This window comes from Trichosurus vulpecula, chromosome 4 (assembly GCF_011100635.1).
Source record: "Trichosurus vulpecula isolate mTriVul1 chromosome 4, mTriVul1.pri, whole genome shotgun sequence".
Lineage (NCBI taxonomy): Eukaryota > Metazoa > Chordata > Mammalia > Diprotodontia > Phalangeridae > Trichosurus > Trichosurus vulpecula.
In genome coordinates, this window is record NC_050576.1 from 23,317,713 (window position 1) to 23,342,439 (window position 24,727).

The 24,727-nt window shown below is 41.9% G+C and overlaps 1 protein-coding gene across 1 annotated transcript in view; it reads right to left on the minus strand.

The window, feature by feature from the left end:
• Positions 1-15,962, minus strand: part of C8A (complement C8 alpha chain) — a 94,166-nt gene extending 78,204 nt beyond the window's left edge. The window contains exons 1-2 of the mRNA XM_036755951.1: positions 15,723-15,962; positions 2,715-2,817 (exon numbers count right to left, since the gene is read on the minus strand). Coding sequence (XP_036611846.1) covers positions 2,715-2,817; positions 15,723-15,823 — 204 coding nt within the window. The 5' untranslated portion in view covers positions 15,824-15,962. The remainder of the gene's footprint in view (positions 1-2,714; positions 2,818-15,722) is intronic.
• Between the last annotated feature and the right edge of the window lie 8,765 nt (positions 15,963-24,727).

The following is a 24,727-nucleotide window of genomic DNA, read 5'->3' on the forward strand; positions in this document are numbered from 1 at the left end:
TGAATGGACCTAGTTTAAATCTTGACTTTGTCACTTACTAGCTGGGGGACATTGGGCAAGTCACTTGACTTCCTGAGGACTCAGTTTCCTCATTTATCAAATGAATGGGTCAAATCTTTGAGGCCTTTCTTTCTCTACATTTAAAATGATCCTATAACCTGTAATAGAATGGGTGGAAGTTGAATAGAATCAAATATATATTTCTAGAACATAGTACAGTACTTGGCATGTAGTATGTGCATAATAAATACTTATAGATTGATGGATTGCTCCCAATTCTGCCAGCCACACTAGAGCCAATCCATCTGCCAAGTACTTGCCCTTGAGATACTTGAAAATAATTATTACAGCTCCCTAATTATCTTATTCTCTGGGCTAAATACCTCCCCCTTCTAGTTTCTTAAACCAATCCTCATAACCAGTCCCTTTCACAATCCTGGCTGACTTTTTCTGGACATTCTTGAGCTCATCAATACCCTTTCTAAAATATGGCATCCAGAACTCAACCCAGTATGCCAGATGTAGTCTAACCAGGACCAAGTAAAATGATGCCATCACTTCACTAGTGTTGGACACCACGTCTGTCTCAATGCATCTTAAGATTCACGTTTTGGCGACCACACAGCATTGTGGAACCCCACTCATCATGGAATCCACTGAAATCCCCAGATTCGTTTATTCCAGATAAAATGTTATCTAAGTCAACCTATGGAGTTGATTTTTGTACCCAAGTGTAAGATTTTACATTTGATCTGATTAAATTTCATCTTGTTAAAATTCAGCCCAATGTTCTAGCCTGTCACCATCTTTTTGAATCTTGGCTTTGCCATTCAGTCTATCAATGTTTCTTCCCATCTTTGTGTCTTCTGCCAAATTTGATGTGCATGCATTCTGTAACTTCATCCAAGTTATCTATGAAAATGTTAACCAGTCTAAAGCAAAGCCCAGATTCCTGGAACACTGCACTGGTGATCTCCTTCCAAGTTCACATGAAACCTTATGACTACACTCTAGGTCCAGCCATTCAATTGGTTCTGAATGCATCTAATTATTCTATCACTCAATCCACGTTTCTTCCTCCTTTCCACTTGAATAGCATGAGCGATTTGATGAAATCTAGGTAAACTGTATTTATGGCATTCGCTTCATCTACCAGTCTAGTAACTTGGACCCTTAACAAAATGCAAAGAGCCATTTAGAGCTAAATGCCTGCCCAATTCAAAACTAATCCTCTTGCCTTTTTCTGACATTTAAAATTGTCAAAGAAAAGTTGTCCGAGCCAGAAAATCTCATGAACCACTCCCACTGGTTCATCGTTTGTTTGTTTTTCCTCTGCTAAGTCTCAATAATAAAGAAGAACCATAGAATTTTAGCTTTGGAAGTGACCATAGAGATCAGTTAGAGGAGGCCCAATATAACAATTCTTATGGCACATATTGGCACTTCTATGCTTCAAAGTACAATGGAAAGAAGATAGAAGTGGAATTCAGATGACCTCGATCTAAGACCCAGATTCCTAGCAATGTGACCTTGAATAGGTGCCTTAACATCTCTGAAGCTGGGGGGACAGGGGTAGTGCTTTCAACCCTACTCTTAAGACTGGCTTACTAAATTAATTCTTAACCAATAACCTTGGGGGAAGCACAATCGAGCCAATGGCATTAGAGAATCACCCCTGACCTCTGAGCCATACCCCTACAATCCTGAAGTTTTGTTGCCTCAACATCTGTGAGTTGAGTCTTGGGCACCCCAGTGAGAGTTGGGACTAGGGTACCCCAGAACTAACCTAGGCTACATTAACATTTTTGTTCTGTTTTCCAACCTTCTCTATTCTGAGGTACTTTACTTTTGAATATTAACAGTCTACATTCTAAGGACCCCATCCTACCCTAGCTTTAACATTCTATGTTCTAAGGTCTTACCAAGTTTAGCATTTTATGTTCTACCTTCCTCTCTAGTAGTCAGCAAGGCTTAAATTCAAATCCTGTCCCAGATACTTATTAGCTCTGTGACTCTGGGTAAGTCACTTAACTTCTGTCTGCCTCAGGGTCCTAATGATGGCACCTACCTCCTAGGGCCATTGTGAGGATCAAAGAAGATAATGTTTGTGAAGCTGTTATAAAAATGCTAACGTTGTTGTTGTTTTAAGGTCCCTTCAGTGTGTTTTATGCTCTAAGGTCCCTCCCAGCTCTTCCATTCCCTATTCTAAAGCCCCTCCCAGCTCTGATATTCCATGTTCTAAGGTCCCTCCCAGCTCTGACATGCCCTATTCTCAGGCCCCTCCCAGCTCTGATATTCCCCGTTTTCAGGCCCCTCTTATCTCTGACATCCTGTGTTCTAAGGTCCCTCCTAGCTCTGACATCCCCTGTTCTAAGGTCCCTCCTAGCTCTGACGTCCCCTGTTCTAAGGTCCCTCTTGTCTCTGACATCCCCTGTTCTAAGGTCCCTTCTAGTTCTGACATTCACTGTTCTAAGGCCTCTTCCACATGTAACATTCTATTTTCTAAGATTCCTTCTAGCACCAATGTCCTCTGCTCTCTTCTAATACTCTGGATTCATCCATAACATTCTATATTCTTAGGTTTCTTTTAACAGTGTATGTTCTAAGATTCATTTCCCCTTTGACATTTTCTGTTCTTAGGCCCCCTCTACGATTCTATTATCTGTAAAGACAAAAACATGTCCAATGGACTAGATACTGATCAGAATTCTTACCTTCTTACCCAGGCATGGAAAGCATTCAGTCCATGTTGACCATTGACTAAGCTGACAAGCAACTGGGGAGGGAGCTGAGGGCTGATCTGCCCTCCCTATTCTCCTAAAGAGAAAAGACACCCCCCAAAAAAAGCAAAGTCAATAGAGCTTTCAGAAATTTCCCACGACAGTTACCTCTTTTTCTCTCATTTCTCTAGTGTGTATACCGTTGCTTGCACGTTGATTTGATTATGAACCACTTGAGGCCAGGGACTCCTTTTCTTTCTTTTTAGTCCCAGTCCTTAGCATATGCTTGTCACACAGTAGGTGCTTAATAAATGCTCCTTGACTTGATAGCCATAAAAATAAGCAAATAAACTGTACACAGCCCATATGGCTTATTTATCCACAGTTTTGCCGGTACAAAGCTCTTTACCCACATCCTCTTCTCTGGCCTCCCAATGACCCATGAGGAACTAGTGGGATTGTCATGATTTCATAAATGTGGATACCAAGCATGCAAGAGGGAAATGTCTTTCCAGAGATTGTGCAGCTCAGAAGTAGCTGAGCTTGATTCAAAACAAGGTCTTCTTGATTGCAAGTCACGGGATTTTCCCATGAGGCCACAGTGAGAACATGCAAGAAATCAAGGGCTGCTGCTGTAGGTGAGAACAAGTGACCAAGCAGAGAGGAAAGTGGGCCATTGAAAGGTTAGGCTCATTAACAGTGGAATGTGTGCATGCTTTTGAGGGGTGTGTGTGTGTGTGTGTGTGTGTGTGTGTGTGTGTGTGTGTGAACACACGCGCGCACCCGTGACAGTATGTCCTTTAATGAATGATGAACCACTCCCTTCCCCCTAGCCCTTTGTTTACAAAGTGCTCTGCTCACAACTGCCCAGGGAGGGAGGCTATACAAATATGCTTATTCCCCTTTTACAGAGGGTTAGAGATGGTAAGATAATCAGCGGAGATCAAACACCCAATAAGTGGCAGGGCCGGGACTCAAACCCAGGTTAGAATCCAAAACCGACCTTCTTTCCACTTCAGATGGAGAACCTCCTGTCTCGGGCCTATCATATGTCTGTTCTGGAACACAAGTCAGATTACGACTGCCTGCGTCTCGGGGTTTATTTGGGAGGAATTAAGCTGATTTGCTTGTATTGAGTCACCAGAATCGCAATTTCTTTGATGCGTTCATTTATTTGTTCTTTCATTAATTCACCTATTATTTCATTATTTCATCCCTTCATAAATTCCTAACAGGACTATGGCCCCTTGAGGTCAGGAACTTCCTCTTTTTTTCCTTTGAATCCCCAGTATCTCATATACAGTAGATGCTTAATAAATGTTTTCTGAGTAGGTGACTGAGGTATTAAATAGCTATCATGTACAGGACCCTGAGCCAAGTGGTTGGAGTAGAGAATTGGAAAATAGGAAAGAGAAGTGTGCGTGTGTGTGTGTGTGTGTGTGTGTGTGTGTGTGTGTACATACGTGTGCAAACATTCCACTCAAAAGCATAGGGAGTTCACAAATTAGGTCAATTAGGACTCTCTTGGAGCCTGAGATTTTAAAAGATGTGTTCTCTAGAGAGGAGGGTGGTGAAAATTAAGAAATAGTGGAGATGCAAATCTGGGGGGCTAGATATGAAACAGCATGGTCTATTGATGCTGTGGGGAGAATGCTAGACCAGGAGGCAAGAAGGCTTCAAATCCTAACTCTGCTCCTTACTATGTCACCCTGGAGAAGTTATTTCTCTGTGCCTCAGTTTCCTCATCGGTGTGGTCGCATCTCTAAGGTCCCTTCTGTGCTCCTATAATACTATACTCAACAAAGAACAGAAGGCCAGGGGCAGTTAGTGACCACCGCCCCCCTCCCCAGGTCATGATCACAGCCAAGTGATCACCTAGCCAGTTAGGGCACAGAGAAAATGTAGCAGACAATGGGCAGGATGCCTACTCAAGGGAGGAAGAAGTCAGAAACTTTCCCTGCTGCGTTTTATTAGTTTTAAATAAAAATATGTTGGCTTTATATAAAGAAATTATGTTACTATAAAGTTAAATGAAAATAAATTAAAATAAAATGAAGCAATTAGGTTAAATAATCTCCAAGGTCCCTTTCTGCCTTGAACACTGATCCCTATGAAAGGACTGTCATTTCCCTTCTTTAGATTAAAAGAAGAAGGCATGGAGACTGAAAAAGATGGTGACATTTGGCTAATAAAAGACACAAAGCTGAAAATAAAGCAAGCCTGCCCTCAGAGGGCTTACATTCTAGCCAAAGAAATAGCCTTTGATTTCGGTGACTTCCCAGAGGAGGAAACATGCATTTATTAAGTACCTACTATGTGCCAGGCACACTGCTAAGTGCTTCACAAATGTCTTATTTGATCCTTGCAACAACCGTTCAACATAGTTTCTATTATTACCCCCATTTTGCAGTTAGAGAAACTGAGGCAGCGGTTAAGTGACTTTTCCAGGGTCACATAGCTAGTAAGTATCGGGAACTAGACTTGAACTCGGGTCTTCCTGACTGCAGGCCCAGCACTCTCTGTGGTCCGAGCACCTTCTTTGAAGTTCCTCCTCCGCTCTAAAAGCAACGACTCTAAAACCAGAGGAATGAGCTGAGATCTGGGCATAAACGGTACAGTGAGAGGGTCAGGTTTAAATGGCCTTTAAGGTCATTCGGCTCTAAATTAATAATGATGATGATGGTGGTGGTGACAGAATTCATATATTTAATAACACTTTATATATATATACCACACTATATATAACACTATATATGTGTGTGTGTGTGTATATATATATATATATATATATATATATATATATATATATAAACACTTTAAGGTTTGTGATGCCCTTTGTCTGGATAATAACATTTGATCCTCACAAATCTGTTAGAAGTTATCATTATCCCCATTTTGCAGATGAGGAAACTGAGGCACACAGGGTTCAGGGACTTGCCCAGGGTCACACAGCTCTGAAGTCCCTATTCCAATTCCAGCGCCCTGTCCATTGCCCCAGCTAGCTACCGTAGCTCCTATAATCCTAAGGTAAATGGCACAATGGCCAGAGCGCTGGGCCTGGAGTCAGGAAGACCTGAGTTCAAATCCAGCCTGAGATACTTTCTAGCTGTGTGACCCTGGGGAAGTCACTTTACCTTTATCTGCTTCAACTTCCTCATTTGTTAGATGGTGGTTATAACAGCGTCCCCACTTTCAGGGCTGTTGTAATGAGATAAAATTTTAAAGCCCTTTGAAAACTTTACAGTATTTTATAACCACTAGCCATAATTATTATTCTTAAGATCATAAGATATTCAAATCAAGTCAATTCAACGAGCATTTATTAAGCCAGGAAGAGGGAAGGGAACAAACATTTATTCAGCATCTTCTATGCACCAGGCACTAGGCTAAAGCACTTTACGGATATCGTGCCAAACATTGTGCTAAACCCTCAAGAGAGGAAGGGAAAACCAAAACAATCCTGGCCTCATAGATGGAGAGCTAGACAGGTGTCACCTAGTTCAATGGTCTCATTTTACAGATGAGAAAACTGAGTCCCAAGGAACTAAGGTAATGACCAAATGTGCACAGGAAATAAATGGGACAGGGGGTGGAGCCAAAATGGCATCTGGAAAGCAGGGACTGGCATGACCTCCCTGCCGTGTCCCTCCAAAAACCTATAAAAAATGGCTCTGAACCAATTCTAGAACTGCAGAACCCACAAAACAGCAGAGGGAAGCAGGGTTCCAGCCCAGGACAGCCTGGATGTTCTCTTCGTGAGTTCTATCCCACACGGACCAGGGAGCTGGGAGCTGAGAGCTGGGAGCTGGGAACAGAGTGGAGCAGAGCCCAGCCTGAGTGGTGTGGACCATCCAGACCAGAAGCCGGGTGGAGGGGGCCTTGGCGCCCTGAATCAGTGAGCTGCAGCAGTTACCAGACTTCTCAACCCACAAACACCAAAGACAGTGGAGAAGGTTAGTGGGAAAAGCTGCGGGAGTGGAAGGAGTTCGAGGTTCGGCTACCAGCCCCGGGGGCAGCGGAGGTGGGGCAGCTACAGCTGCTGTTGCTTCTGGCCCCAGGCCCACCTGGTAGGAGGAATTAAGTGGCAGATCAGAGCAGGAGTGCACAGCCTGCTGAAGACCTAAGCTCAGTCTGGGTTGGGGGTTCTTGGGGAAGGAGGAGTGCTGGTGTGGCAGAGCTGACGCATCCCCCCCAAACATGGAACATAGAACTCTTTAGTCTATAAGCAGTCATACCCATCTGAAAAACTCAAGGGTCAAGTTAGTTGGTTGGGAATATGGCCAGGCAGTGAAAACACACCCAGATTCAGTCTCAGACTTTGGATTCTTTCTTTGGTGACAAAGAACACCAAAACATACAGCCTAAAGAAGTCAACAAAGTGCAAGAGCCTACAAGAAAAGCCTCCAAGAAAAACATGAACTGGTACCAGGCCATTGAAGAGCTCAAAAAGGATTTGGAAAAGCAAGTTAGAGAAGTAGAGGAAAAATTGGGAAGAGAAATGAGAAGGATGCGAGAAAACCATGAAAAACAAGTTGATGACTTGCTAAAGGAGACCCAAAAAAATACTGAAAAATACACTGAAGAAAACAACACCTTAAAAAACAGACTAACTCAAATGGCAAAAGAGCTCCAAAAAGCCAATGAGGAGAAGAATGCCTTGAAAGGCAAAATTAGCCAAATGGAAAAGGAGGTCCAAAAGACCACTGAAGAAAATACTACTTTAAAAATGAGATTGGAGCAAGTGGAAGCTAGTGACTTTATGAGAAATCAAGATATTATAAAACAGAACCAAAGGAATGAAAAAATGGAAGACAATGTGAAATATCTCATTGGAAAAACCACTGACCTGGAAAATAGATTCAGGAGAGATAATTTAAAAATTATTGGACTACCTGAAAGCCACAATCAAAAAAAGAGCCTAGATGTCATCTTTCAAGAAATTATCAAGGAGAACTGCCCTGATATTCTAGAGCCACAGGGCAAAATAGAAATTGAAAGAATCCACCAATTGCCTCCTCAAATAGATCCCAAAAAGAAATCTCCTAGGAATATTGTTGCCAAATTCCAGAGCACCCAGATCAAGGAGAAAATACTGCAAGCAGCCAGAAAGAAACAATTTGAGTATTGTGGAAACCCAATCAGAATAATCCAAGATCTGGCAGCTTCTACATTAAGAGATCGAAGGGCTTGGAATACGATATTCCGGAGGTCAATGGAGCTAGGATTAATACCTAGAATCACCTACCCAGCAAAACTGAGTATCATGCTCCAAGGCAAAATATGGATTTTCAATAAAATAGAGGACTTTCAAGATTTCTCAGTGAGAAGACCAGAGCTGAATAGAAAATCTGACTTTCAAACACAAGAATCAAGAGAAGCATGAAAAGGCAAACAAGAAAGAGAAATCATAAGGGACTTGCTAAAATCGAACTGTTTTGTTTACATTCCTACATAGAAAGATGATGTGTATGATTCATGAGACCTCAATATCATAGTAGTTGAAAGGAATATGCATATATATATATATGTTTATGTATATATATATATAAGTGAATGTGCATGTATGTATATATGTATGTGTATATATGTGTGTGTGTGTGTGTGTGTGTGTGTGTGTGTATATACATATATACATATATATATATATATATATATATATATATATATATATATATATATATATATATATATATATATATACAGAGAGAGAGAGAGAGAGCAGACACAGGTTGAGTTGAAGATGAAGGGAAGATACCTAAAAGAAATAAAATCAAATTAAGGGATGAGAGAGGAATATATTGAGAGAGGGAGATAGGGAGAGATAGAATGGGGTGGATTATCTCCCATAAAGGTGGCAAGAGGAAACAGTTCTGTGGGAGGAGGGGAGAGGGCAGGTGAGGGGGAATGAGTGAATCTTGCTCTCATCAAATTTGGCCTGAGGAGGGAATACCATACATACTCAATTGGGTATCTTACCCCACAGGACAGAAGAGGGAAGAAGATTAAAAAAAGGGGGGGGATGATGGAGGGGAGGGCAGATGGGGGTGGAGGTAATCAAAAACAAATACTTTGGAAAGGGGACAGGCTCAAGGGAGAAAATTCAATAAAGGGGGATGGGTTGGGAAGGAGCAAAATATAGTTAGTCTTTCACAACACGAGTACTGTGGAAGGGTTATACATAATGATACACATGTGGCCTATGTTGAATTGCTTGACTTCTTAGGGAGGGTGGGTGGGAAGGGAAGAGGGGAGAGAATTTGGAACTCAAAGTTTTAAAAACAGATGTTCAAAAACAAAAAAATGTTTTTGCATGCAACTAGAAAATAAGATACACAGGCAATGGGGTGTAGAAATTTATCTTGCCCTACAAGAAAGGAAGGGAAAAGGGGAGGGGAGGGGAGTGGGGTGACGGAGGGGAGGGCTGAATGGGGAACACGGCAACCAGAATATACGTCATCTTGGAGTGGGGGGGAGGGTAGAAATGGTGAGAAAATTTGTAATTCAAACTCTTGTGAAAATCAATGCTGAAAACTAAATATGTTAAATAAATAAATTAAATAAATAAATAAATTTTTTTAAAAAAAGAAATAAATGGGGTAGCTGGGATTTGAACCTAGGTCCTGTGACTCCAAGATAATCACTTTTCCCACTGCAATATGTTACCATAGGAAAGAAGAAATTAAGAATAAGCTGATAATCTGATAAGGTGGGGAGGAATTACTTTTTGGCATATTTCAGCACATTCAAGTAGAATTGTCGGGATGTCATTTCAAGTCTATGGAGACCCCATTAAGATGTCGAAATGAGGAAAAGAGCATTAAGGGATGTAACCAAAAGCTTAGATGGAATGAAACTTTGTCACTGTGGATTTAAAAGCTTTGTGACATGATGTCTACACAAAGGCAAACACAAGAAGCCATCCCCAACAGAGAACCAGCAAAGCTGAAAGCGGACTATCTGGGGAGTCACTGACATTGGCGGCTGAGTCCCTCCCCAAACGCCCAGCCTTCTCCCCCAGGACACAGGTGATAAGAATCAGCTGATGGAACTGGGGCTTCTGCCTCTGTCTCTTCAAGGCTCAGATCACACCCCACGTCCTGCAGGATGCAATACTTCTCTCTGGACCTGTTCTGAGGGTCCATTGAGATATTATGCCTAAAGTGCTTTAAGTTACAGAAATGACCATTATTTAAGTTACTGTTACCATCTGAGTGACTAACCCTCCCGACTCCCGACTCAGTTTTCTCATCAGTAAAAAGAGCTTAAGAATGGCTCTGCCAGCTTCCTCACAGGTTTGGGCTGGGGATCGGAGGGAGGGACTGGCACATGAACCACTCAGCTACTAAGTGTCAGTCCCTGACTTAAGAGTTCAGAACTGTTCCCATTACCAATCGTACTATCAATTTTTATCGTATTTCACATCCTAACCCCACCAAGTGTAGTTTAGTGGCAAAAATTTTTCAAAGAAAGCAAATGTTCTGACAACTTAAGAAAATGTGTCTCCCCACCCCATTGGCTAAGATACACATTCCATTTTTACCCCCTGCTTGCCACTGAGCAGAAGAGGAACAGCGAGCCCTTCCCTATGAAGGCATCTATAAACATTTACACAATGAAATTGTCAAGATGATACAAAGGATTTGACAGAAAAAAATCCATAGTCATACTGCATGGCCAAGTTAAGTTTTCAAAAAGCATTTGTTCCCCAAAGTCAGCAAGGAAAAGACCTTGAATGAGTGTAGATACAATCTTCAAGCACAGTCTTATCCCCTCCTTCCATAGCTAACCTTCAAAGGCAATGAGCCTGAAAGAAAACAAAAATCAATATTCTTTCCCTTCCCTTTCTTCATGCTGTTTACATGGGAATCTGAATGTAACTACAAGAGACAGCCAAGTCGTGTCAACAAGCATTTATTAAGCCCCTACTGTGTGCCAGGCACCATGGTGCTAAACACTGGGGGTACAAAGAAAGACAAAAAACAATCCCTGCCCTCAAGGGGTCTATAGGGGGAAAGCAACGTGAAAACAACTCTGTACAAACAGAGACAGCAGCTGGACCTAGCGTCAGGAAGACGTGGGTTTAAATCTTGCCTCTAATACTTAGCAGCATGACCCTGGATAGGTCTCTCAGTCTATAGTCTAAGTCCCCTCCTAGATGCTGTACTCTGCATCCTTACTTTCTCTGTCCTCGAATTTGCTCCTAGGACTCTAGGAGAAGAACCCTGATTGCTATAAGCATGTTGGCAATGGAAAAGAGCCGCATCGATGGCTGCAATCCCACTGGTTCCACTGATCATTTTCTCCCATTAAAGATGGCCAAAAGGATCAGCCAGGCTGCCCTCCAGACCAGCTCTGGCCCCACACGCCTACACTAAGTCGGCCTGAGTTCTCTTCCTCCCTCACAAAGGAGCTGCTGATTATCTCGTGCAGCACTGGGCGAAGTCTTTAATTGGTTCTCCTTCTGCCTGGACTTAAAATGTGCCTCTTCACCGGGTCTGTCTTGTTTGATAAGTTCATCAAATATTGAGACTCTTTGTTCATTTTCAAAAGGGATTACAATAATAAGCTTTTATAATTAAGTGTATCTCAGAAAAGGTTTTCCCTCACTACGGCTTCCCTGGCCTTCATCTTCTAATTATTAATGATGAATTTTCTGATTTTTTTTTCCTAAAGTGTATTTGCTTTAAATACAAGTTGCAAATTAAATGTTGTAGAAAATGGGCTCCTTTTTTTTATTGAATTGTTGCTAAAAGGAGATATCTCTTACTATAAAATACAAAAACTATAATGATATTAGAGTTAAAATTCATATGTGTGTGAGCATATATGTGATATGCAATGGACATTAAAATGAAGAGTCTTGGTCTAATCCCTGCTCTACAGTCTAAAGGGAGATAGGATCCTAATGAGTAGAGTGCTAAATGCAGTCAGAAAGATCTAAACTCAAACCCTGCTTCAGATCCTTAGTAATTGCATGACCCTGGACTAGTCACTTAATCCCCATCTGACTCAGTTTCTTCATCTGTAAAATGGTGATAATATTAGCACCTATCTCCCAATACTATTGTGAGGATCAAATGAGACAATATTTGTAAAGTGCTTTGCAAAACTTAAAATGCTAGCTCTTAAACTTACCACTATTACTGCTACTAGTTTACTAGTGTGTTGTAATCCTAGGTATTTAACATCTCTCCTCTCGATGATACCAGACCTAATCCACAGGTCTCCTTCGCAGAATCAGAGGCAATATCACGTACAAAACAACCTTGTAAAGTACCACGTATGTGTTAGCTGGTTATTACTAACCACTCAGCCACTCTGGGGTAGGAATCTCTACTCGCCTCGCTTCCTTCCAGAGCTGTGAGGTTAGGTGACATGATACTTGTGAAAGTTTGTCTTTATTACTGTAGAACGCCAGAAAAACGTCACCTAGAGTTAAGCTCTTTCACTAGATTGTAAGCTACTCAAGGGCAGGGACCATCTGTTGCCTCTTTTTGTATCCCTAGGGCTCAACACAATGCCTGGCACATAGTAGGCACTTAATAAATATTGATTGATGGATTAAATAGAATATTTCCAGGAAAGGCAAGTTCCTGGAGAGCAAGAACGGCTCGATGTTTTTGTCTCCGTATCCCCTGAGCCCAGCACTGTGCCGGGCACATAGGATTAGACTCATGATTTCACAGTATCAAGAACTCCCAGGTGAGGATACTCTCTACCAATGTAAGTAGTCACCCTGTCTATAATTTAGAGTCTTAGAGAATGGCCCTGGGTGCCAAGAGTTTAAATTATTTATTTGAGATCACATAGTCAGTATGTGTCTAAAGCAGGATTTGAACTCAGATCTTCCTGGTTCTGAGGCCATCTTTATGTTTTTATAACAGACTTTCTGATTGGTTAATTGATAGACTGTAAACTCCTTTAGGGAAGGAACCATTTTATGTTTGTCTTTGTGTCCCCAGAACCTAGTACAGAGCCTGGTGCAGAGTAGGTGCTTCATAAATGCTTGGTCATATTGCTTGATATTTAGAAATCTTCAATTTGAAGCAAAGTCCCTACTTTTAAAATGTCCTAAATAAGAAATATGGAATGACCGAATCAGAGCAAAATGTTATCTCGTGAAAGGTTTTGGTGTAATGGAAAGAACATTGGAACTGAAATCAGAAACCCTGGGTTCAAGTCTCAACTCTACCTCCTAATTTGCATGTCGTTTGCAAGTCAATCCTCCAATCTAGTTCTCAGTTTACTCACCTAAAAATGGGACTAAAAATACTTGCACTTCTTATATCACAAGTCATTGCAAGGGTGATGAGAGAAAATGTATGAGTGTGTGCGTGTGTGTGCATGTGCGCACGCACCCGCTTTTGTAAGGTATAAAGCATAAATAAGTGTGCCGTATGTTACCAATATGAATCTAACAAACAGAAGAATTTGACTCCAGATCAGGATGTTCAAAGCAAAGAAATGGGCACAAAGCAATGACAGAATCACAGAATCTCAGGTGGTGGCTTTGAAAGGGCAACTAAGTCAGTATAGTACAATCCAAGCCTGGACATGAATCCCCAAATCACAGTCAATCAATAAACATTGATTAAACAGCAGATGAAACAGTTCTTGCCCGAGAGGAACTTACATTCTCTGTTAATTGTGTTAGTTTCAATTTTCATTTATGAAATAAAACAAGTATTTCCATAATATAGTAGAATAAAAAATGATTGCACATGAAGCTGCAAATCTATTATGCATATCTTTATGTACATTGTTATCCATCATGTACGTTATTGTACATCTATTACATACAAATTGCTATTCCTTTTAAATATGTAATAAAGTTATCATCTAAATTTATTTTTTCCTTTTTTCTTCCCTCCCCCCACCCCCACCCTGAAGATGGCTACTATTACACACAAATACGCATATATGTATATATAGATATATATATACACATGTGTGTGTGTGTGTGTGTGTGTGTGTGTAAAATCATTCTATACATAATTCTATTTATCAGTTCCTTCTCTGGAAGCAGATAATGTCTTCCTTCATATATCCTTTGTAGTTATTATAATAAAAACCCAAATTAACTACAAGGAACTTATATTCATTCAGAAGAGACAATCTGACTATTTTTTTGTTTGTTTTTTCTTTCTTGTGGTTTTTCCCTTTGTTCTGATTCTTCCTTCACTGCATGATTAATGTGGAAATGTGTTTGCTATGATTGTACGTGTTTGGCCTATGTCAGATTGCTTGCCATCTTAGAGGAGATGGGAGGGGAAAGAGAAAAAATCTGAACTCAAAATCTTACAAAAGTGAATGTTGAAAATTATTTTTGCATAGTATTTTTAAGTTTAATTTAATTTTGCAAACTACTATTAAGTGGAAAACAATTTTAAAAAGAAGAGACAATATGTATGTATGTATGCATATGTGTATGTATGTGTGTAGGTATGTATGTGTGTGTATGCATTTGTATATGTGTGGCTACACAAAGATATAAAATAGATACAAGATAAGATAAGATAGGGACATAAGCATCTGGGAGGATCAGGGAAGGCCTCATGGAGAAGGTAGAATTTTGAGCTGAGCCTTTGAGGAAACTACTAAATATTCAAGATGGAGGTGAGGAGCAAGTGCGTTCCAGGCAAAATGAAGAGAAAGTTCTTCATGCTCTTCTTGAAAAAGAACCCCCTACCTCCCAGGCAATGCAATGCCCCTTTGGATTCTTCTAGTTGGTAGAAGGCTTTTCTTCTATCTTCTTTGTAATTCCTACCCATCATTTCCAGCTCTGCTTTGTGGGCAGCTAGGAAGCCAAGTTCCAACCCAAATTACTCAAATCACTCCTCCACATGACACAGTCTTTTTAAGTGTTTGAACCAGTTTTCATATCACCTCTGGATCTTCTCTCTTCCAGGCTAATGGAATCCCCCAATCCCCCAATGATCCTCATGCAAGAGGCAGTGAGACATAATTAATAGGGCACCAGATCTGAAGTCAGTTAAGGCTTAGGTTCTAATCCTTCCTTCGACGTTTCCTAGCCATAAGACTCCACAGGAAAGTCGACTCAATGAGCCTCAGTTTCCTCATCTGTCAAGTAAAGATAATAACAGTGCAGAGTTGTTATGAAGCTCAAATGAGGTAATTTGTGTATAATTGTGGGCTAAAAACCAATGTAGCATTCCTTCAGGATCCAAGGTTTAAAGCTGAAGGAAACCTCAAAGGCCATCTAAACAAACTTATAAAGTAGAAAAGTTAAGCCTAGGAAGTTAACTCACTTGCCCAAGGTGGCATAGGTAGTGTCAGAGGCAGAATCCTGGAGACCCTTCAGTGGGCCAGTTGCCCTCCTCTGGATGTGTCACATTACAATCTTAGTATCCTGGGAGTTTCATATAGGCTTGGCACATAGTAAGTACTTAATAAATGATTGATATTCTCCAGCTGATTAATTGCCTTCCTATAATGAGGACCCCTAAATAGAGCACAATATTGCAGATGTGATCTGACCAAGCAGGTAGAGTCAGGTTCTTAACCATTTTGTACCACAGAACCCTGTGAAAGTCTGGTGAAGCCCATGGACCCCAATGTTTTGAAATAATTGAAAGAGATACTAAATTTCATTTAGAAATGAGTGAAAATAGAATTGTAATATTTCCCTGCATGGACTCCTTCTTAACCTTGGGGGTCCAAGGTTAAGAACCTCTGGTACAGCAGTACTATCATGGCGCTAGTCCAGGACACTATAAGCTCTTAATTCAACCCAGGATCACATTAGCTGGTCAAGAATTAATTCATACACATCAAAATATTGTCTCTACTCCAGACACCTTTGGTAGAAAAAAAACAGCTCCTAAAATGGAACACTAGTGGTAATTTGGACAAGAACACCTATTCTATCCTACACTACATAAACCTGATAGTCATGACACTTGGCCTACATTCAAGCTCTTCTCTTGACCAAAGATGAGACAATTATATATAGAATATTGGGGAGAGGTTAAGTTCACTTACCTCCTGAGCTTAGCCTGGGCTGCTGAGAGGTACCGGTCTGATATCAGGCAAAAGACAAGGAAGATTAAGGACATTATCCCATTCAGGAGCCATGGCCGCATTGCTCTAAAGGACAGTAGAAGAGGCTGAACAGTGGGTCTGTTACACTGGTATTGAGGTTTAAGGTTTGTTTCTCTTTTAAGAAGATAATTTTACAGGGCCTATCCATGAAAAGTCTCCACTAAATAGAGACTTACCAGAAAACATTGGCCTGGCCTCCCAAAGTTAATCATTGATGGGACAATTGATTCATTAGGTACCCCAAGCTCACTAAAGACTCTTGTCCTTCTGGCTTTTGGGAAAGCAGTGAGTGGTATAACCATTGAGCAAGAGAGAATTTTAAACCCACTTTACTTGCCAAAGGTATGGGGTTATCTCAACACAGGAGGGCAAAAGTCTGAACAAGAGAAAGTCCAAAAAGACTGTCTGCGCTCTCTCTCTCTCTGTCTCTCTCTCTCTCTCTCTCTCTCTCTCTCTCTCTCTCTCTCTCTGTCTCTCTCTCTCTCCCCCTCTCTCCCTTTCTCTCTGTCTCTCTCTCTGTCTCTCTCTGTCTTCTCTCTGTCTCTCTGTCTCTCTCTGTCTTGTTGTCTTTCCCTGTCTCTGTCCCTGTCCCTCTGTCTCTTTGTCTGTTTCTCTATTTCTCTGTCTCTCTCTATCTCTGTTTCTCTGTCTCTTTCTCTGTGTCTCTTTATGTCTCTCTCTGTCTCTGTCTCTGTGTCTCTCTCTGTCTCTCTCTGTCTCTCTCTGTCTCTCTCTCTCTCTCTCTCTCTCTCTCTCTCTCTCTCTCTCTCTCTCTCTCTCACAGGTGTCTCTGCTCTTCCTAACACCAAAAATCACTTTGGATTTGCTGTCTCTATATTTTATGTGGAGATGCAGTGTGATGTAGTGGATAGAGAGCTGGTCTCTCTAGGTTCAAATCCCCGCTCTGATCCATGCTGTCTTTGTGACCTTGAACTTGTCACTTAACCTTCTGATGCTCTGGAAAACCCTCTAAAGCCATAAATTGCAGTGAAGTTTCTGACTTGAATTCAATAGAGGGAATTTATTCACATGAAAATTCCCTATACACACAATCCATCAAGAGGCCTTAATTAAGAGTTTACCAAATGCCAGATTCTGAGCTGTTAGTCCTGGGGTACAAATAAATGAAAAAAAAACATGAACCCTGCCTTCAAGAAGCTCACATTTCAGTGGGACAGCCAATGTGCAAAGCAAACCCAAAGCCCCCACACGTCCAATTCCTCCACCTAAAACTTTGTATGCTGCTCTGTGTACCTGTTATCATCCTTGATAGATTGAAAGCCCCTTGAGGGCAGGGACAGGTTTTGTATCTTGGATGCCTAACACAGTGTTTGCCACAGAAACAACTTGTTGAATTGAATTAATTGAAACTGTCCAGATAAAAGGCAGAAAAATGGAGCCATGATGGCATCTGAAAAGTTTTGAATAAGTACCTGGACTTTCAAAGTGGTTAACTGATGGGCATCTGTCACACAACCAGACCTAGCCTTTGAGTCAGATAAGTTGGATGTGTCCAGCTGGCTCAAACCTCAAGCCAATGAGCTGCACTGGAAAGGGCTGGATTTTGGGTCATTTGGAAAATCCCTTCTCCTCTGCAGGCCATGGCTGCCTCTTCAGTTAGCTGAGGGCATCATTGATTGAACTGTGCAATCACAAAGGCTCCCTTCCTCTCTAAATCTTGTGATCATACATGTGAATTAGTGAGCTCTACATATAACGCATACCCCCTTACTCTTTGGGGCGGATTCATGGAGGCATCCACTTGCCCTAAGGAACACAGAGATTCCTGTGGGTAGAAGGGTCAAGCAATAATGTAATGCTTAATCACAAACATCACAGAAACATAGAACTGAAGAGTTAGAGGGGTTGTCAGCAGGCCTCTAGTCCCACCCATACACAAAGAAATCTCTACTAAAGTACACCTGACAAGTGGTTGTCTGGCCACTAGTTGAAGATCTCCAAGTTGGGATGGGGTGGGCGTTGAGTAGAGGACTCACCACCTCCAAAGGCAGCCCCCTCCAATTTGGGACAGCTCTAACTTAGGAAATTTTTTTTCTTACATCAAGACTTCTACAGCTTCTACCCATTGTTCCTTATTCTGCCCTCTGGGAACAAGCAAAGGTAGTTTAATCACATCCTCCACAGGCAGTCCTTCAAATACTTGAACACAGCTATGATGTCCCCACTGAGTCTTCTGTTCCCCAGGCTAATCGTAAATGGCATCTCATAGATCATAAACTCAAGGTCTTTCTTCATCTTGGTTGCCTTTCTCTGAATATTCTCCTTTTTAAACCATAGTGCCCAGAGTTGAACACAGCCCTCCAGATGAGGTTTGACAAGGGCAGAGTACAATGGGATTCTCCTGTTGCCACAAGCTGTGTTCCAAGATTCTTTTGAAGGTTGAGGGAGATGAGGTCTGGGAACCCCAAGACTGGAGTTCCCAGATAGGGTCATTGAGGAGGAGTACCCCTCAAGGACCCGAGTACTGGAGAGAGTTGGGGCCATCTGGAATGAATTCATAATGTCAAACATTCTTTACGCTAAGGTGGCAAAGATTTATTACGCTTTACGGAGTTCTTAGGGAACCTGCAACCTTACATGGGTGCAGGGAAAGTTTAAATACAAGATTTAGGGGTGAAACATGTCAATTAGGTGTTTTCAGGTGGGATTAGGGAGTGGTTAAGGGGTGGTCAGTCCTTAAAGGAACATGCACTTTTTGTATCTACTGTGCAGGTATCTTACCCAGAGCTCACTGAGAAATAGCCCAAGGCGGGGCTACTTGGGGGTGTGGTTTTGATGGTGAAACGTCACCAAATCAACTGTCAGTCAGAGCTGGCTGAAAATATCCAGGTTGCTTCCATCAAATGTCTCGTTAGACAAGATGAATGTAAGGGAGTATACATATGACTATGTCTAGGATATGTATCAGTAAGGTCAGTAAGTAGTAAATATTGTTATGGTCCAGTGCACAGCCAATCAGCAGTACACAGGGACTCGGACCAATAAATTCTATAGGTGCAGCTGGCTGCAGTATCAGGAGGAGAGTTAAAGTGTTTTGCTAAGGCATGCTGCCCTTGAACTGGAGAGGAACTGCTAGGGCCAATGCTTTGAAGCTAGGAAGAGATGTGATTCTAGAACTGGATGTGATTTTGGAATTGGGGTCCAGGCACAGGCACCCAAGCAGAGGCTGTTAGAATTAGGGTCCGAGCACAAGCACCAAGCACCCCATCAATTCCATTAGCCCTTTTGATGGCCAATCACACTTCTAACTCATTTTTGGTTCCTGACTGTCATTCAGAGTGTTAGCTATCTCTCCCAGCTTCATCTGCAAATCTGATGAGCACAAAATTTGTGTCTTTAACCAGGTCACTGATAAAAATGGGTTCCTGGGCACCAGCCCAAGTCCAGGTCTCTGTGGTACTCCACCAAAGACCACCTGCTACATTGACATAAAACCATCAACCACAACTCTTTGAGTGCAGCCATCCAGCCAGTTTCTGAATCCATCCAGCTGTATTATCACATAATTCATATCTTTATATTCTCCTCAAGAATAGTATGAGACATGATCAGACACTTTGGTAAAATCCAGGTAAACTATAGCCACTGTCTTCCTTTTATCTACTCATTTTAGTCATCCTTTCAAAGAAGGAAATTACGTTAGTCTGGCATGATTCATTCTTGATGAAACCATGCTGGCTCATATATCACCACCCAATATGGAGAGCGATGGAATTCCATACAATACAGAGGAATCATTTGGAAGCCAGTTTATAGTAAATTTGATTTTTTTTTTTAGTGTCTTAATCTGAAAAGCATGAGGTAGTAAGCTCCTTGGAAGCAGAGACAAGGGAGTTTTTCATCCTCATAACGCCAGAACCAAGGACGGTGCACTGCACAAGATAAATGCTTAGTATATGCTTGCTGAATTCATAGAATCACAAAGTTGGAAGAGATCTCAGTGAGAATTTAGTCCAACCAACCTGAAAAAGAATCCCCGCTATAGTTTACCTAATGAGTGTTCATCTAGTCTTTGCTTGAAGACCTCCGGGGTGGGGGAGAGAATGGAATCCCCCACCTCTCATGGCAACTCATCCCACTTTAGGATAGCCTTCATTGATTTGTTTGCTGTTGAACCTAAATAAGTCTCATGTAACTTCCTTCCCACTCGCCCACCCCCACTGTTGCTTCCGAAAAGGGTCTATGCCTCAGAATCAGATTCTGAGAGTTGGGAAGTACCTCAGTGGCCATTTAATCCAACTCATACACAAAAGGAACCCAATTAGTGGGCATTAAGCCTCTGTATGAAGACTTCCAAAAAGGGGAAGCTCACCATCTCTCAAGGCAGCCCATTTCATGTTTAGACATTTCTCATCATTAGGAAGTTTTTCTTGACATCAGCTGCAGGCTGTACTTGAATGCATATATGTAAGTTGTACATCACATCAGATCAGAGGCCACCAATAACCTACTGCAATCAAGTGAAAGGTCTTCTGTGTCCTCATTTGGGCCCAGCTGGCAGCTGTTTCTTGCAGATTATCAGCCCTGAGGGTGGCTGGAATTTCTATGCACGTGGGAGTCTACTGCAGGAGTCCAAGTTATGAATACATAGGTTGATATTGTGGAAAGACCACTGAACTTAAGAGTCACAGAAAAAAGGCTCAAGACCTGACTCTGCCATCCCCAACTGTGTGAACTCAATGAGCTACTGGCCCTCTCTGAGTGTCAGATTCCTCATTTATAAATGAGGATAAGAATCCTTGAGCTACACAGCTCACATGGTCAGCGGAAGTATGACTTAAAAAGTTCAAGAGACATAATTTCTAGGTAATTAATCATTTCATTGATAATGTTAGCACCTTATTAATAAAAGGGTCTCATTCTCAAATGCCAAAGATTGCTCTCATGACAGTGGACTAGAAGTCTATATTCCCTTGGAAGGCTGGGTGTTCCTGAGGGTGGCAATCAACTCTGATTGGTTAACAAGTAATGGCAGAGAATGAATATTACAATGAGGGGCTGGACCTATTCTAATGAACTTGGATTATGCCATTTACTTCTAAATTGTCCAGCCGTGGGCAATGTATTCAAAGAATTTATCCCCACTCAAATCTGTGTACGGCACGATGGGCTTCCCCACCTTAGATGAAATTCCTTATAATGTTGGGTTGGTCTGAACAACACTGAGGAGAATGTTAATTCAACCATCAGACACTGAGCTTCAAAATGAAGGCTTTTGAAAAAGGGGGAATTCTGGATCTCCCCAAGTAATTGGTTATTAATAATCATTTCTCTCAGAAGGAAGGAAGGAATTTTTAAGCACTTATTATGTGCCTGCACTGTGTCAAGTGCTTTACAAATACCTCATAACAACCCTGGGAGGGAGGTATTATTATCAATCTCCATTTTACGGTGGAGGAAATTGAGGTAGACAAAGGCTAGGGGACTTGCTTAGGGTCACAAAGGTAGTAAGTGTTTGAGGCCAGATTGAAGTTCCGGCCCAATCCATGGCCCCACCTAGCAGACTCTTTGCACTTGGTAGACTGTAAAGCATATGGAGACAGTAGGGATTGTTATTGTTAGCATGAACTTGTGGGGTGACCTTGGAAAAGTCAGTTGCCTCTTTAGGACTCAGTTCCTTTATTGGCCCACTCAGGGGGATGGATGAGATGCTTTGGAAGGGCTTTAAAATTCTTGGATGACACCTTGATATTATTCCCAGAAGATGTACAAATATGCAAAAGGTCTCATAATTTGTGAGTGCAATGAATTCTCAGTGTGAGAACTTCCTCTACCAATGTAAATGTAAATTACAACCCATCTATGACATCCTAAACAGTCACGTGAAGCCTAGAAAAGTTTGCCCAGAGGCACACAGTAAATGCCAGTAACATTTTAGTAAGTAAGTGTCAGAGGTGAGACTTCAATCCAGATCGGATGGGGGACAGGGATAGACAGGTGCTACCCAAGCACAGACAGAAGGCAGACCTGTGGACTGGTGGGTGGAGAGGCGCAAAGGTCTCAAACCAAGTTGCACCCACCCCCATCAGCTCTGGGCTTCTGTTCGCTTTCACTTGGAGGGTTTGTTTGTTTTTTTTTTTGGTGGGGGAGTGGTGCGGCATGCAGCATAGAGTGAAGAGGCAGGAGGGGAGAGAGCCACAGTAAAGTTAACATAGGTGAGTTTCTTTTCATTTTTGTTTTTGTTTTTTTAATGTGGATCTCTTTCAGAATTCCTTATGTAAAATCAAATTTGCATAATTCAAACTTACATAAAGCAAGAATTGTCAATATTAAGCACTTACTATACGCCAAGACCCTTCCTAAGATGTAGGGGTAAATAAGCAAAAAGAAAGACAATACCTGCCCCTCAAGGAGCTTACATTTTAGTGGAAGAAGACAACTGAGCAAAAGGAGCTAAAAAGTGGGCAGTAGAAGAGATACCTCCTTCCAGAGAAGAATAGCCAGGAAGAAAACACAACATGGCGGGTCTGCAGGCAGCCCCTAAATGGAGGCCACCAAAGGAACTCACCAATGGGAGTAGGGGACCAACATGGCAGAAGAGTATTCCAGAGACATAAACACCTGAGTCTTGGGATTTAAATCTGATGAGAAGCAGAAACACATCTGAGAAGGGAATTATAGAGGAAAAGCCATTTATGCAAACATATCCTGCCATTTTAAGGGGTTTAAATCCTATCAACACATAGATTTAAGATCATACAAGATGTAGGAATAGAAGCCAAACCTACAACTTCTTTGATATATAGATATAAAAATATATCCAACAAATAAAAGGTGATTTTGAAGTAGAGGCACTAATCTAGGACTTCTAAGAGGTGAGGAGGAAGGAGCATATTCCAAGCACAAGTTACAGCCTGCTCAAAGGCATGGCAAGTGGAGAAAAAATGCAGTGAAATTTGGCTGAACCATAGAATTTGTGAAGGAAAGAAGGAAGCGGGCATTTACAAAGCACCTAACATGTACCAGGCACTCTGCTAAATGTGATTCCAGATCTGTCACTCTATCCACCTAGGGAAGGAGAGTAATATAGCACAAGGTGGCATGGTAGGCTAGAGCCAGATTGTGAAAGACTTTAAACAGAGAAGTTTCTGTTTGGTTTCAGAGGTAATTATGAGCCCCTGGTGTTACTGAGTAGAGGGATGGAGGTGACATGGTCAGTTCTAAGCTTCAGGAGAATCACTTGGGCAGCTGAGTGGAAGGATAAATGGGAGAGTGCAGAGGCTTGGGGCAACTGGAAAATTGTCACAGTCATCTAAGGAAAAGATGATGAGGCTTTGGACTAAGGTCATGGTCGTTTGAGTGCGAAGGAGGGACAGATACAGGAGAGGCTGAAAAAGTAGGAGTCGTGACATTAAGCAAGTGATTGGTGGTGTGGAATGAAGTAGGATAAGGAGCCAAGGATGACACTGGGGTGGTGAACTGGGGGTGTGTGGAGCAGGTGAGTGACAAGGTCAGCCTTATACTGTAGGAATATTGCCTTGGCTGCTCCTAGAAGACATGGAAGGCAAATTGGATGGGTTAGGTAGGGAATGGGAAACATAGTATGGAAATTGGGCAGAAGAGAGAAAAGGAAGAAGGCATTTCACACGAAATGCACGATACGGGGGATGTGGGCCATTGAGAGGTAAATGACATGCCTAAGGTCACACAGTCCCTAGATAACAGAGGTGGGCTTGGAACCTATGTCTCTTGACCCCCAGGCTAGCTCTTCTTCCCTCGGGACCCTACTCCCTCTGGGGTGCATCAATACCGTGTATTCAGAGGTGAATGTCAAACACTATAAAAAGCCCCTTTGAGTCCCTGGGTTTTGCTTTCAATTGCAGGGCTCTGTTAGAGATAGATTGGGACAAAGAGCAGAGTGGCAGAAGCAAAGGTCATCCATTCGGAAAAGGCATCACTGTTCATGTCCAATTCCCAGCAGGCATGAGTTATCGCCTAGCACATTCTGTATGTCATGTTTGTCTGCAGTCATGGTGTTGTTGATGTCTGTACTGGGGCTTTATAAGGGGTCCACAGGAGCATCAGGGGCAAGGCGTGCTGCCTGTCCGAAGACCCAGGAGCTCTTAGAACATAGTAGGTGCTTACTGAGTGCCTGTCGACTGATTGGTTGACTGAAGGGAAGGACGAAGGGAAGTCGAACGCTGAAAAAGCATCTACGTGAAAGCAGAAACATCTTGGCAGGCTGGGTAGGGAGCCAGTCTTGGAATCAGAACACCTGGGTTCGAATTTGGCCTTACATATGCTGACTATGTGACCTAGGCAAGGCGTTCACACCTTCAGTGCCTCAGACCATTTCTTAAAATTCTAAGTTGCGAGTTGAACAGCACGGAGGCCGCTTCCTCAATGAGCCACTGCAATAACTGGTCTGATTCAAAAATCCAAAAGACAAAAACTTGCTTTTGTTAGCTACTCCAGTTCTTTGATATCACACACACACACATACACACACACACACACATTACTACAAATATTTTAGCATCTCTGGGGGGACATTTTTTTAATCGACGATTTCCTTATAGTGTATGCCTAATAGCAGAATCTCTGGATAAAAGGTATAGACAGTTAGGCACTTTATTTTCATAATTCCAAATTTGTTTCCAAAATGGCTTTACTGACTCACAGCTCCACCAACAATGCACTAATGTGTCTGTGTCCTGGCAACATTGGCTATTCCCATCCTTTGTTATGTCTGCCGATTTACTCAGCTCTGACTCTTACAGGTCTTATGGCCCTCACACTGAGACTCAGTTTCCTTATCTGTGTAGACCTTGACCATTCGAGACACATAAAGAAGGATGGATAGATCACACAGGCTCTTGACTGCTTCTGAAAAGGACAGCAGCCACAGCCACACAATTAAAACCCAAGAAAAATGAGAATGAAAACCCCGGACTACCAGAGCCAAGCTGCTATAAACTTCTCCA